At 39.5% G+C, this 15,948-nt stretch overlaps 1 protein-coding gene across 3 annotated transcripts in view; it reads right to left on the bottom strand.

Moving 5' to 3' along the window:
- The window catches only part of Ep300 (EP300 lysine acetyltransferase), a 61,581-nt gene that overhangs the window by 22,266 nt on the left and 23,367 nt on the right, over positions 1-15,948 (bottom strand). For all 3 annotated transcript variants that reach the window (XM_076911675.1, XM_034516595.2, XM_034516596.2), the window contains 11 exons: positions 15,121-15,234; positions 14,002-14,247; positions 11,567-11,660; positions 10,870-11,007; positions 8,891-9,008; positions 8,143-8,317; positions 6,151-6,228; positions 4,647-4,756; positions 2,534-2,671; positions 832-1,263; positions 9-188 (listed from right to left, as the gene is read on the bottom strand). In XM_076911675.1, coding sequence (XP_076767790.1) covers positions 9-188; positions 832-1,263; positions 2,534-2,671; positions 4,647-4,756; positions 6,151-6,228; positions 8,143-8,317; positions 8,891-9,008; positions 10,870-11,007; positions 11,567-11,660; positions 14,002-14,247; positions 15,121-15,234 — 1,823 coding nt within the window. The remainder of the gene's footprint in view (positions 1-8; positions 189-831; positions 1,264-2,533; positions 2,672-4,646; positions 4,757-6,150; positions 6,229-8,142; positions 8,318-8,890; positions 9,009-10,869; positions 11,008-11,566; positions 11,661-14,001; positions 14,248-15,120; positions 15,235-15,948) is intronic.

Genomic DNA, 15,948 nt, shown 5'->3' with positions numbered 1-15,948 from the left:
AACCTCACCTCCTTTTTACCATCAGGTTGAGCATCTGCTTGCTCTGGCTGACCCGCCTCCATTTTAACCTCCATTTTTACTTCCTGTGAAGGCTGCTTCTCAGGAATAGTCTGAGAGTTCACTTCTGTGCTACTAGTAGATGGAGGGTTTGATACCTGTCCTTCAATGCTTACAGCTGGCTGAGAAAGCTGAAGGGGAAAAAAAGAAAAGCACACAAAAGTTTGTCAATTGCTCAATCAGAGTTTAACTTTAAGCTGCACAGCAGTGACCGTTTCTGTTGGGAGCAGTGCCACTGGACCCACTGGTGACTCCTTTTACTACTCAGCTCATCTGAAGAATGGGAGGTACAAGGTTTGCCAATGCTGGCAGGTTAGTTTTACCTGAATGGCTACCAAAATTTTAGTGTTCGTTCCAAAGATGACTTCCTCAGAGAAACTCAAAGTATTAAAAAATAAAATTGGGGACAGTATGATGGTTCACTGGGTAAAGGCACCTGCTATCAAAGTCTGACAACCTGAATTTGATCCCTGGGACCCATATTGTAGAAAAGGAGAACCGACTGCTACAGGTTGTCCTCTGACTTGTGTGTTTATGTGTAATTAGTCCCACAATGTTTTAGTTTAACTTCTCAGTACTGCAACTTAATCTGTTTCAGAATATTTTTATGATTACTGTGAAGACATACTTCTTTTACCCTTAGAGTCTTCAGGCCCTAGAACACAGAATAAAGCAAAATGGGGAGCAAAACTAAACAAAACAATGAGAAAGAAAACCTAAAACACTGCTGGAGTTTAACTTGTTCTAAGGACACTCCAATCAACATGTACTTACTGGAGTGGAAGGCTGAGGAGGCAGCAATGGTGCTGTTGGGGTAGGAACAGAAGCTGTTGTGCTCTGCTGTGAGCGAGGCTGTTGCTGGGACTGGTCAGCAGAAGGAGCAGCAGGAAGTGAGGGCTGCACTTGGGGAGGCAGATGTGTTGGTGGTGTAGGTGTCTGTCTAGATGGGGGATGTAGAGACTGGGGCTGTGGTCCAGGTGGTATGGCAGGAGGTGTAGGAACAGGTGCTGGAATTGCTGTTGCTGGTGGTTGTTGAGTCCCTATGCTTGGGGGAGTATGATGAGGAGTAGGGGTTCGGCTAGGAACAGGAGAAGGTGAATTCTGATGAGCTTGTTGAGGCAGAGTAGGACAGTGAATATGGCTCCCTTGAGACCCCGGAGGCATTATAGGAGAGTTCACTGGGCAGGAAGAACTGGACATTTGTGCCTGTAAAAATGAAAAATATACAGTATTACAAAGGCAGGACATATAGTACTTAGTACACACAGTGAGTATAAACAAAAACCCATACTAAATGTTTTTCATTCTGAGATAAAGTTTCACTATGTACACCTGGCTAGCCTTAACAGATCCATGCACCTGCCTGTCTCTAGAGCAAGGATTAAAGGTGTGCATACCTAAACACAATCAGTTTTCAAAGGGGGAACATTCAAAATCATATAGGGTTAGAATTTATGCATGCCTGATTAGAAAACAGGCGAAAGAGGAAATCATATCAACTGGAAGTGGAGTTACAGATACCTGTGAGACACCTGACACAAAGATGGAATCTGAACAAGAGTCTATTTGAAGAACAGCAAGTGGTCTTAACTTCAAAGCCATCTCTAACAACCCTAAAATTTTACTTTTAAGCGTTCATCTTTGGCCAGTCCTGGTAGTACAGGCCTTAATTCCAGCCAGTTGCTAGGAAGCAGGAGTATCATGAATTGAAACTTAGACTACCTGAAAAAAATTCAGTGTTATCCTAAGCTGATTTGTTCATAAAGCACAATACTTTATTTTCTTTTGTTTTTTGAGACAGGGTTTCTCTATGTAGCCCTGGCTGTCCTCAAACTCAGAAGTTGGCCTGCCTCTGCCTCCAAAGTGCTGGAATTAAAGGCGTGTGCCACCACTGCCCGGCAGGTACAATACTTTCAATGCATATGCATATACTAGATTTGATCCCTAATACTACCAAAAAAGTATTTTTTTTGAAAGGTTGAAATGTCTAGCTTAATATTACAAAACCATTGTCCTGTTGCTCAAGACACTATAAGTACAAAACAGAGTAACTATGATAAGGTAAACCTAGAATCCTAGCAATTGGGAATTGTGAGGGTAAGCAGAAGTGTATGACATTCAGGGTGATCCTAGGCTACACAGTGAGGTTCACACCAGCTTGAAATACATGAGATCTAATATCAAAACTCCAAATAAATATTTTTGAAAAGATTTGTTTTCTGAGTTAAAGGCCAAGGTTAAATGGTGAGACCTGTCTTTAAACAGAAGAAAAAATAGACTATTTCTATGGCACATCTCTCATGAAAACTTTTATCAGCAAGAAAGAAAGTCTGCCTGTCAAGCCTGGGAATCTGAATACAATCCTCAGACCCCACATAAACGTAGGAGAGAGTAGAGTATATACTGTTGTCCTATGTGTGTGCCCCGTGGGTCTATACTTGCACACTAAGCATCATTTTAAATAGTAAAAACATACTTGAGACACTGGTGCTTGACCACTGGATGGAGCCAAAGGCATGTTTGTTACATTCATTCCTTGAGATGGAAACTGAGTCTGGGAGAGGAACTGGTTTTGGCCGGAAGCCTGCTGCATTCGAGGTCCATAGCCCATAGGCTGAAAATAAACAAGAGAGGAAAAATAAAATAAAATAAACCCATGCCAAAACATAAATCACCAAATGCTTCTTTACAATTATTCTCCAACTGTAATTATCAATAATTCTTGTTCTGCTATCCAGATGTTTGCACAGAGAAAATAAAAGACAATAGTTTGAGGAGGAGAAATATAAGTAAAAGAACTAGTAATTACTTAAAAACTAAGAGAAACAAGTAACAACAGGCTTCTAAGTACCAAACATAAGGTCAAGAAAGAAGAGGGTGAAGAGACACATGCCTCGGAGATATCTAGAACTCTAGTAAGAAACAAACAAATGAGTATTTTCTTCACACTGAAAAAAAAAAAAAAAATCAGTAACTGCCTGAGTTTTCTGTTTTCACTACTGGTGCTGAAACAGCACAAACCTAAATGGCTGGAAACAAGCAAAAGTCACATGACTACTGGCTAATGTGGTAATCATGATCAGCAAACGTGCTGGGACCGATCCACTTTTCCCTTCTAAAACTGCCTTACATGAGTCTAGACCTTTAATAAAAGGAAACATGGAGAATTAAGAAACTATGGTAATATGAGTGAGAAACCTCTCTCCACAGTCTTGGGTAGTTGAAAATTTGGTCTTCAGCTAGGGGCACTGTTATAAAACCTTTATCAAGTACAGCCTTGTAGGACAAAGTATGTCAGTAGGTGAGGATTGAGTTTATAGACTTATTAACCCCCTTCTTTTTGGAACACTCTGCTCCTTGTTTGTGGCTGAAATGTAGCCTCTCAGATTTGTGCACCTGCTGCCATACCTTGCATGTCATTACACATGTCTAGCCTCTGAAATTATATGCCAAAATAAAATTGTTCCTTAAGCTGCTGTTTGTCATGGTATTTTTACCATAGCAATAGAAATGTACCTACTTACTCTCCACCTCATTTTACTTAAAAAGAAATTATTGCTATTTTCTTATGATATATTTTATGTGTATACGTTACTTATATGTATATATGTACACCACATGCATGCCGAGAACTCGTGGAAGTCAGATGGGGTTATCATATAACTTAGATCTGTTGCTAGCATAACTGAGCCAGAATTCTATGCAAGAGCAACAACTCTCTTATTAGCTGAGCAAATACCCAGGGTCCTCAACTTCCTTTTATGAGACAGGATCTCACATTAAACGTGGAGTTCACATTTTAGGCTAGGATGGATAGCCAGTGAGCTCTTAGAAATCTCCAACTGTAGCACTGGGGTTCAAAGTGTGTTCCAACACCGCCTGGATTTTACAGGCTGCTGGGGATCTGGACTCAATTGCTTAAGCTTTCACAACATCTCCTCAGCACAAATCAACTGTGCTGTATATTAATTTCTGCTCTCCCATGTTTTTCAGATTTTGTATTTAGCCAGGCATGATAGCACGCACCTTTAAGCCTAGCACTCTAGAAGCAGACAGTGACAGGATTTCTGACTTTGAAGTCAGACTGGTTTTCATAAAGAATTCTAGAACAGTAAGAGCTATGTAGTGAAATCCTGGATGACATACAACTAAACTTACTCTCATCTCTAAAATACAGTCTACTTAACTGGGATTGAGGGCTATTTTATGGTGCTAAAGAGACAACTAAATCTTCCATGTGCTACATAAATGCTCCTTCACCGAGATACAATCTGAGCTATAACAACTATGTAATATTAAAGGCCAAATATAAGAAAACTACATTATTTAAAAAGACCTCAAGTAGTCAAGATGTGTCAGAGATAAAAGGCACTTGTCACTAAGATTGAGACCCTTGACTTTGATCACTGGAAAACACACATGGAAGGACAGATAATTTGTTTAATCTGTACTCAGACTTCTGCATAAACCTTGCAGGAACATATACCTTAGTCATGGACTAAAAAGTGTTCTGCTTAAGACAAGTATGAACATTAGTGCTTCCTGAAATAGTAACAAAGAAAAAAAAAGACAGAAAGGATAAAACTAACCGGATTCAGTGACCCAGATTGAGCCAACTGTCCATGGTGCTGAAGAGGAGAGGGCTGCCTGGGTCCAATAGGGGGCTGTGGCATGTTCATCTGCCCAAATTGATTCAAACCTGTGAATACATGTAAAATATTATATCTCAATACTTTTGTTGAATTTAAGAAAAAGACATAAATTCAGATGAGATTCTCCTCATTTTCTCAGAACCAACAAAATAATATTCAAACTCTGAATCAATTTGTTTCATTCATACCGGCTAAACAAGGGCAATGTATGTATGCACGTATGTATGTATATATGCATATATGGATATATGTATATGTTTGTTTTTCCAGCCAGAATCTTACTATGTAACCCTGGCTGTCCTTGAATTTACAGAGATCTGCTTATCTCTGCCTCCTGAGTATTAAGATTAAAGGTGTGTACCACTAGGGCTGGAGAGACAGTTCATCAGTTAAGAGCACTGTCTGGAATCAAAAAATGGAAAGTAAGCGGGGCGGTGGTGGCGCACACCTTTAATCCCAGCACTTGGGAGGCAGAGGCAGGCGGATTTCTGAGTTCGAGGTCAGCCTGGTCTACAGAGTGAGTTCCAGGACAGCCAGGACTACACAGAGAAACCCTGTCTTGAAAAAAAAAAAAAAAGGGCTGGTGAGATGGCTCAGTGGTTAAGAGCACTGACTGCTCTTCCAGAGGTCATGAGTTCAATTCCCAGCAACCATATGGTGGCTCAGAACCATCTCTAATGGGATCAGATGACCCTTTCTGGCATGTCTGAAGACAATGACAGTGTACTCACATAAAAATAAATAAATAGTTCTTTAAAAAAAAAAAAAAAAAAAAAAAGATGTGCACCACCATTGGACATTTTTTGATTTATTAGTTTGTTTCTTTGTGAAACTGCCATAATGGCGTTCCTCTGGAACAGCAGCCAATTCTGTTGCCAATTCTCTAGCCCAAAGCAGGAGTATTATTGATAGTTTCTGAACTAAATTTTGCAACATGCTATATATTACTTGTAACATTAAGTTTTTGAAAGAGTCTCACTCTGCAGTGCTGGCCAGCCTGAACTCAGACACCCACACCACATGATCCTGGCCTCCCAAATGCTCACTGACAGCTAGTAAACTGGTATTATTATTTTAGTTCATTTTAGTTCATTTTTGAGGCACGGCTTCACTATGTAGTTCTGCCTAGTCTAGAATTCACTATATAGACCGGGTAGGCTTTGAATTCACAAGAGTGCTATCCTCCTGCCTCTGACTCCAGAGTTGGTTTTAAATAGATGCTTGCTTACTTACTGGGTTGTACTCCTGGACCTGTCAGACAACCTAATTCTCTCACTCTTGGAAGATTTCCACAAGAAACTTTCAAATTTCCAAAGCAGAAAATTACGAGACTTGCTACTGGGTTAAGTCAAGAACTAAGGTGGCAACAGTCATTTTGCTCTTCATCAGAGACTTAAAAAAAAAAAAAAAATCATGTATTTTTTTTTCTTTCAATATTTACCAGGTTGTGGAGTCATCCGAGGCATCATCTGGTTTGGCACACTGCCACGGATCATAGATGGATCAGGTAGAGGACCATCTGGAGTGGAAAATACAAAGAGTTAAATATCCTTTTGTTTCTTAAAAACAACAAAATTAATAAGTATTAATAATAGCTTAAACAATCTCTAACTAGGCAAGAATCTCAAGAAATGGCCTCCATATTATACTAGACCCTTAAATGCTTCTTAAATATAAAACTTAAAATGAGATTAAAACATATAACTTGTGGTGGTATCTTGTTAGATTATATCTTCTAGTTAAACACTTTCAACAAGGTACACAGAATAGTGTGCTGGCCAGTAAGACAGGTGTTTGAATAAAGGTACTTTTTTTAAAACCAGATAACCAGAGTCTGATACCCAGGATCCACAGGGCAGAAGTAGAGAAGTGACTATTGTCAAGTCGTCCTCTGACCTCTATATGGTGTGTTCAAGTCAACCACCATCAGCAGTTTCTATTGTTCTGGGTAAGGTGGACTTAAATTTCTAACCAAGCACTTAGAAAACTAAAAGAAGTATTATTTTGAGTTCAAGTCCAATTTAAGAGCCAGTCTCAAACAAACAAACAAACAAACAAACAAGAGCTGCTTGCAGACCTTCCATTATACAGAGCCTGCCAGCTTTCATACTTCAATAGTTTTCCTTCTGTTAACTAGCCAAAAACTTAAGCCTAAAGTATGCTTTCCCAGGGCACTTTGGATTTCTACACTTATTTGCTGAAGCTCCTCTCTTCACTTTGTACATGTCTTTGTTGCTGACCTCCACTGACAAAGGCATGGCTTCCTGTTCCATCCTCCTATAGCTGCTAAGATTCACACTTGCCTGCCCTGTTGTTTTCCTCAACACAACAAAGACTACATAACTTATGCACCTTGTGTTAATCTTCGCAACTACTTCTTACTCTGTATTTTACTACTTAGAATCTAGAAGTTCATCAGGAAATAAATTAAATAATTCATAATAGTCATATATATATATATACATATATATATATATGAATGATTACTTAACAGGTCAGAATGGTGTTAAATGAGAAATAGAGCTAATACATGCTATGAAATGATACCTTTACCAAATGAATTGTCTTTAGCCTTAGAATATACAGTAAAATGTTATTGTAACATGAAGCTGTTTATATTGAAGTATAAGGTGGTGGTCCACACCTTTAGTCCCAGCACATGGGAGGCGGGGGCAAGCAGAACTCTGAGCTCAAGGACAGCCTGCTCTACATAGTGAGACCCCATGCAGTGGTCCGAATGAAAACAGCCACACAGGCTTCCAGTGAGTGGGACTACTTGGGAAGGAGTAGGAAGTATGGCCTTTATGGAATGAGTGTAGTCTCCCTGAAGAAGGTATGTCACTGGCTTTGAGGTTTCAAAAGCACAGCTACACCCAGTCTCTGTCTGTCTCTATCTTTCTCCACCTGTGGATCAGAATGTAAAGTTCTCAACTCCTGCTCCCATACTACACATGTTTAATTCCCACTAGGATCATGGACTAATCCTCTAAAACTGTAAACATTTCCCAAGTTATGTGCTTTCTTTTATGGTCTTGGTCACAGTATCTCTTTATAGAAAGAGAACACGAAGATACCCTGTCTCAAAAAAACTAAAAGCAAAAACCAAACCATACCAAATCAGCCCACCAACTAAAATAACAACAACAACAACAACAAACCTTGAATAATAAAAAGCAATTAGTGAAGTTTTGAGTGAACCCTGAAGATAGTTGGTATACCAAAACCTACTGGCTACCTTTCAAACACAAGACAGTGGATGCTAGAGAGAGCCAATAGAAACATTTTCTATTTGAAAGGCTCCCTTGGGCAGTAAAAACAATTGTAGATTATCAATTTATGCCAATTATCATATTCAGAAATGTTCTATTCTTCAAATCTTTAAAAAATTGGATGCATTATTTTCTTTTTATTATGTATAATTAAAAGTACTTACTGGTAGTCATTCCTGTTGGTTGCTGTCCCATGTTAGGCCCAGTATTCATAGGCACTGGAACCATGGCAGGAGCACTTGGTAGCATGCTTTGTTTCTGTAGTCTAGTCCTCCGTTTCTCTTCTAGCTCTTTCTGGATTTTATAGATCTTCTCAGCTAGGAGGTGATAGTATTCCGCCTTCAAGAAAGGAAGAAAAAAATTGAGTAACAGAAAAAAATAAAGTAAGCAAATATTGGTTTCATATAAACAATAGGCAAGAACTAAAGCAGGCTGTGAGGCAGAGGCAGGCAGATTTGAGTTTGAGCATAGCCTGGTCTACAGAACAAGTTTCAGGACACAAGGGCTACACAGAGAAACCCTGTCTTGAAAAAAAACTAAAAACCACCACCAACAAAAACAAACAAAAAGTCATTAATAAATGAGCCCACAGCTGGGTGGTGGTGGCGCACGCCTTTAATCCCAGCACTTGGGAGGCAGAGGCAGGCGGATTTCTGAGTTCGAGGCCAGCCTGGTCTACAGAGTGAGTTCCAGGACAGCCAGGGCTACACAGAGAAACCCTGTCTCGAAAAACCAAAAAAAATAAAAAAAACCCCAAGATTATAATTTTATAGAAGTATGTTTAGGGGTTTTCTTTGAGACAGGCTCTCACTATGTGGCCTCAAATTCACATATACTACCATGCCTTACAAAGACAAGCCATTTAAAACTCAACAGTCCTACTTCAGATAAGAAAAAAAATTACATGCTCACTCTATTGTTTGCAGATTCATACATATCCCCTTCTACTTTACGAGCATATGCAACAAGGTTTTCCATCCGTCGGTCTTTTAAAGCAGCAGGATCCGGAGTGGGAAATATGGCTTGAACACTAGAACATAAAATAGACCCACTGTAGTAACATGTCAGCTTTACATAAATTCACAATACAAAAACACAGAATACTTATAGTATTATAGTGATAGTCAAAAGGTATTGTAATCATCAAAAGTATCCTCATAAAAATACTTTCTGGACTCCTTTCTTTTAGAGGAATCCAGTTTACTTCTTAGTACCAATATCAGGCAGCTCCAGTGGATCAAACACCGTCTAGCATCACATCCACACACCATGTATTCATAGATGTTGTGACGGGCCATGTTGTTGCTGGAAATTGAGCTCTAGAAGTACAGACAGTGCTCTTAACTACTGAGCTGTATCTCTAGCCTCACACACATTTTTAAATGAAATAAGAGTTAATATAGTGGATACCTGTTTATTTTGAGGTAGGGTCTTAGTCGTCTTGTTGCTGGATATGTTAAACAGGATGGCCTTGAATTTAGAGATTCTTCTGCCTCTCTACTTGCTGAGTACTGAGATTAAAGATGGCGGCCACCATACCCAACTTTACAATTGGAAAATTTTACAGTAGCTAATTTGCATTCTCTTTTCTTTATGAGTTCTTAAAATGTTTGAGTTGTTTTTGGGGTATTTTCTCTCTCTTTATTTACATCCTAATCATTGCTCCCACTTCTCCGTCCCCTCTCCCATTCTCTCCATTCTCCCCTCCCCATCTCTTCTGAGAAGGTGGAGTCCCCCCTGGTTATCCCCTTAACGTGATACATCAAGTCTCTCCAGTACTAGGCACTTCCTCTTATTGAGGCCAGACAAGGCAAGCTCAAGCTGCAAATCGGCTACATATGTTGGGATGGGTGTGACTTGGTCTACCCCTTGTATGCTCTTTGATGGTTCAACCCCCAAGGGTCCAGATTAGTTGACTCTTGGTCTTCCTGTGGTATGTAAGTTGTAAATGAAGACAGAATACTCAAAATACATAAAATATATAAATTTTACCAACTGAGCCATACTGCTAGACCCAAAAATCAACAATTCTTATTCAACCTGTTTGTTGTTCATGTGTGCAGTCTATGGGATTAGTGAGTGTGAAGGCCAGAGCAAAGCACCCCTTCAGGAGTCAATTTTCCCATTCCACCATGTGAGTCTGGGGGTAGACTTGACAGCAAGAGCCTTTACCAACTGAGCCATATCATGATCAGATAACAAATTTAAAGTAAATTTAAAAATAGTTATTCTGATCTAGGCACATTAATTTATATTTTAATGAAGAAAGACTTGTAAAATAAAATTAAGAAAAACAAAGAAGGAAGCAGAGAATTGATTTAAGAAGCCAGTCATTATGACATACATATGCACACAGCAACCCCAAGTACACAGGAGAAGAGAGGATTAGAAATTCAAGGTTAACTTGGGATATATAGAGACCCTCTCACAACCTGCTTCCTCCTCAAAAGAGAGAAAGACATACAAAGTAAATTATCAATAGCTTGGTTACACAAAAGTAGTAACGTCATTGGTGCTAATATGCCCAACACTTTGGAGGCATTATGTCTTTTTAATAAATTTTTTAAATGTATGAATACTAGAACACACTAGTGTGTCTTCAGACACACTAGAAAAGGGCATCCGATTCCATTACACATGGTTGTGAGCCACCATGTGGTTGCTGGAAATGGAACTTAGGACCTCTGGAAGAATGTTTAGAGCTCTTAATCACTGAACCATATCTCCAGTCCCCTAGAAGCATTATTTTCATGAAAACTTTTTTCCCTGAGACAGAGATTCTCTGTGTAGTCAACCTCAGCCTCTAAGTGCTGGGATTGAGTGCTCACTCCACCACAACCCAGCTGACACAGCTCTTATGAATGATACATGCCATACACAGTCTTACTTACAGTTTATGAACAAGGTGGTTTCGAAGATCCTGAGTAATATCTTCATGCCACTGTTTTCGAATTCCAGTACTAGGCGGCTGGGCTGCTGTTGGCAAAGGACCCAGGGAGGCCACACTGGCATTTTCACTCATCATTGGGCTTTAAAAATGAAAGAGAAAATAGCGTGAGTGAAAAAGTACTGGTGAGTGAAAAAGTACTGGAGATAGACTTCATTTAATTAGAGCTAACAGTAATTACTGCCATTAATGTTGACTGAGTCTATGTAAGGGGCATGTGTATGAGACTACACACTGTGTATATGTACTTCAGTAAAGAAAAGTATTACATTTCTTTATGAAGGAAGGAGTTCTTTATTTAAAATCCAAGACACGGTGGACACTTGTTAACTTTCACAAAAGCTATTAAGCAATAACTGGAAAACAACATTAAAAGAAACCTCATACATGTGCACAATACATTCTGATAATACCCATCATTGAAGAATGAATGCACTTGAGGTTCCACACTGCAACTCCCTATTTCTTTTGGAGGGTATAGATTAACCCAAGCACATTACTCAGTTACTCAAACATCAAGTAAGGCTGTACGTGGACATCCTGCTCATTCCTGTCCTAAAATCTACCTGCAAATTTAAAAAACTAAATAAAACACTCAAGGAATTCTTAAGAATTTGAAGGAACACAGGGTGCAAACTTACTTTTGAGAATTTATGGTTGAATGCAACATGGAGTCAGAAAGAAGATTTGGCGTCTGAACCCCTACACCTCCATTTACACCCATAGGACTAGCACCTAGGGCAAAACAAATAAAATGGCCACTGTAAAACATACCATAAACAAAGAAAAATGTCAAATTAGAAAAAAGTTATTACATGTTATTAACAATGCAATTAACAACATATAAAGACTAACATATGAAGTAAAAAAAAGAGGCACAGAAGTTGGAAAAAAAGACTCAGCTGGTGAAGTGTTGCTACAGGAGTACCAGAGTCCAAATCTCATGTACGTATGTGAAACATGGCTGTGGTGATGCTCCAATGTCACCTACTGGCAAAAGGGATCATCTCCAGACCTTATTGGTCAGTCAATCTGGCTAATGTGGGAGCTCCAGGCTAATAAAGAAGACATGGACTCAATACGGCAGAGAGTGAAATAGGAAAACACAGACCTTGCCTCAAAACAGGGTGTCAGGGGCATGACATTTTTAATCCTAGCATTTAGAAAGCAGAGGAAAGCTAATCTCTGTAAGTCAGAGGTGAGTTCTGGGACAGTTGGAGTTATCCAGTGAGATCCTTTCTCAAAACAAACAAACAAACAAAAATGGAAGCTGGAAAATTGACTCAGAGGTAAAAACTACTTGTTTTTGAAGAGGATCTGGGCTCAGTTCTTAACACATGACAGCCCACCATCATACAAATTTCTAATCCAAGAAATTTAATAATACAAAAACAAGCAAATTCTAGATAAATAAAAAATTAAAAAGCAAAAACAGGACCAGAGGGCTTGATATAGAATGCATGCCATGCTAAAAGGAGTTCTCTCTGAGCTTAGATTCCACACCACCTATGATATAGTATGTGTATTTGTAATCTCAGTGATGGGAAGGAGAAGACAACACAGTCTCTAGAACACTGTAGGTAGTCAGCAGAGCATAAAGGGCATGCTGAAGGTCCCAGTGAGAAACTGTAGAAAAAACAAAGTCACCACAACGAGTACCTTAACTCAAAATTCAGTAATTCTGACCTCTAAGGGCACATGTACTAACATGCACTTATGGACAGGGAAACGTAGACACACATAAATAAACATGGGGGTGGACCCTAAAGCATGCTTGCACACAAACACACACTCTTACAAATAAAAATAGTGAAATGCAGGGGCTGGAGAGATGGCTCAGCGGTTAAGAGCATGTACTGGCTATTCTTCCAGAGGACCCAGGTTCAATTCCCAGGACCTATATGGTAGCTCACAACTGTCTGGAACCCCAGTTCCATAGATCCAACCCCTTCACACAGAAAAATATGTAAGCAAACACTGATGCACATAAAATAAAGATAGTTTAAAAATACTGAAAGTAAAAACACCTTTAAAAACAGAGGTTGGAGATCTTAAGAGCACTGACTCCAATAGGACCTGGGTTTGATTGCCAACACCTACACAGTGGTTCCCAACATCGGTAACTTTCGTTTCAGGGTACTGCCACCTCATTTCTGGACTCTGTATGTATGTAGAACAATGACATACAAGCAAGGGGAGGAAAAAAAGACAACCTCTTAAGAGCCAATGAAAAGAGTAGGACTGACAAAGGGCTCAGAGGTTGGAAGTCAGCTTGGTGAATTGAGTTACTCAACAGCTAGGTTTATACAGAGACCTTGTCTGAAAACAAAAACAACAATAAAACATTGTGTATAAGTATGTATACACATACATACACACACACACACACACACACACACACACACACACACGGGGGGGGGGGGGAGGGCAGGCAGCAACCAAAACCAAAAAGAACACTTGCTGGCATTCCAGCAAACCAAAAATTTAACAGTTTAAAAACAAGAATAGCTTAGCCAGGTGTGGTGGTGCATGACTTTAATCCCAGCACTTGGGAGGCAGAGGCAGGTGTTTGAGGTCAGCCTGGTCTATATAACAAGCTCTAGGACAGCCAGGACCATATAGAAAGATACTGTCTGAAAAAACAAATGTAAAACAAGAATGCCTAGGGTTGACCAATGAGATCATTTGGGGTAAAGGCCCGTGAGACATATGATGATAAATTATTAGAAAGGTTCTAATGTCTGTAAATTCAAATTCAACTATGAAGAGACGGAAGAAGGAAGGTATCAAAAAGGTATCAAGCATTGGCAGTAATTGTGTTCGGCATATGGACTATAAGAGTGCTCTTTATGGTATAACTTAAAAAAAAAAATCTCAATTTCCCAAATCATTTAGTAAAAAACGAAGCAGAAAGAGACAAAAGGTAGGGAGGGAGAAGAGCAGAGGTAGAGACAGAAGTACAGGGACAGGGCCAGGGAGGGGAAAGGAAGCATGCCTACAGTCGGGTTAATTCTGATTTATACATGCTATTTACACATTTGACCAGTATCACCTCTGGACTGAAAGATGCACTTACTCATGTTGTTAATGGACCGCATGCCTTGGGGAGACTGTCCAGATGGCTGACTGTGTTGATTCTTTGCTTGTACCTGGGGCTGTGATGGAATCTGGTTGACTTGATAGGGTAGCCCAAGAGCAGCATAAGCTCGCTCTATAGAACTGGGGTCAATCTGACTAACAGTGCTTAGGCTAGGGGTGGACTGTTGTCCCACTCCTAGAGAACTAGAGCTTCCAAGCCCGACTGGTGCTCCAGTCAAAATTGCTAGAAAAGAGAAAAAACACAGTATTAGACTACTATAGTTAATAAGAAAAAAAATATTAAAATACTTGAATAAAAAAATTTAAAGTCTCATTTAATAAAGTGTCTGAGTAGTATAGATGTCTCCAATTAGTTTTTTAAAATAGTCTCTAGCCTGGCGGTGGTGGCGCACGCCTTTAATCCCAGCACTTGGGAGGCAGAGGCAGGTGGATTTCTGAGTTCGAGGCCAGCCTGGTCTACAGAGTTCCAGGACAGCCAGGGCTACACAGAGAAACCCTGTCTCGAAAAACAAAACAAAACAAAAAAATGTTTTCTAAGAAAAATATGGCAGCTGCACTTTTTTAAAAAATATTTACTTATTTTACATGTGTGAGTACACTATTCCTGTCTTCATACACATCACAAGAGGGCATCTGATCCCATTAAAGATGTTTATGAGTCACCATGTAGTTGCTGAGAATTGAATTCAGGACCTCTGGAAGGGCAGTCAGTGCTCCTAACCGCTGAGCCCTCTCTCCATCACAAGAATAAAGAATACTTATTTGTTTTGTTTTGGTTTTCCAAGACAGGGTTTCTCTGCGTAGCCCTGGCTGTCCTGGAACTCACTCTGTAGACCAGGCTGGAATCGAACTCAGAAATCCGCCTGCCTCTGCCTCCCAAGCACTGGGGCTAAAGGTTTGCACCACCACTGCCCTGCACTTTTTTTTTTTTTTTTTTTTTTTGGTTTTACTAATTAAAAGAGAAATAGAAAACCTTTCTTTCAGAATGGCATGGCAGGACCAGAGTCTCAAAAGTCAAGCAATAGTCTACACTCTGTCAAAGGGCACTAGTGTGCTGCTCAAAATACTTGATTGAAAGGAAAATTTAATCACTTACACTGCTGATTTCGCTTATCCCCAGCATTTTTGAGAGGAAGACACACAGGACAATCATGTCTTGTACAATTTTTCCAGTGTGAGATGATTTGCCGAGAAGATGCACAATGTGCCACTAAAACAAAACAAAATATTGTAATTTTTTTTTTTTTTACAGGAATAACATCCAACTTAGTAAGTGCTCAAAGTGTAAAGACAACCTAAGCTATAGTGCAGAATACATGCCTATACAACAGTGACACCAGACACAAAAGTATTCAATTGGGCAAAACTGTATTGTGTTGAGTAATTGCTGATATGGCTATACTGGAACAAATCAACAAATACCACAACTTCCTCTTTTAGCATGCACTACTTAATAAGAATATTTTTTGTTGTCATATAGCAGCTATCTTCATGATTTCCCAAAGAAAATACAATCAATACAATTAACAAAGTACATAGATTGTACTTCATCCATATGGTAGCCTTTCAAAGCATCGTGAGAGGCAAATGAGTAATGTGTAAGTTGTAAAGACAGCTCAGTCAGTTAAGGGTTTGCAATACAAGCATGAGGACCAGAGTTCAGACCCTAGGACCTGAACTATGTCATGTTAACCCCAATGCTTCGGAGCTGGTGATACTGAACTCCCAGAACAAACTAGCTGATAGCCACAGTAGCCTCAGCAGTAGCCTCTGGCAAATTTAAGGGTAGAAATGTAGCTCAGCAATAGAGTGCTCCTCTGCCACATACAAGGCTCAGGGTTCAATTTTTAGGAACAACACAAAGAAAACATACACTAAGAAGTGTAGTTTATTGGTCAGGAATGCACCTGGTGTACCAAGTTGC

Source organism: Arvicanthis niloticus, chromosome 13, assembly GCF_011762505.2.
Source record: "Arvicanthis niloticus isolate mArvNil1 chromosome 13, mArvNil1.pat.X, whole genome shotgun sequence".
NCBI lineage: Eukaryota > Metazoa > Chordata > Mammalia > Rodentia > Muridae > Arvicanthis > Arvicanthis niloticus.
Note: the sequence above shows the minus strand (reverse complement) of the source record. Positions and strands in the feature narration are given on the sequence as shown.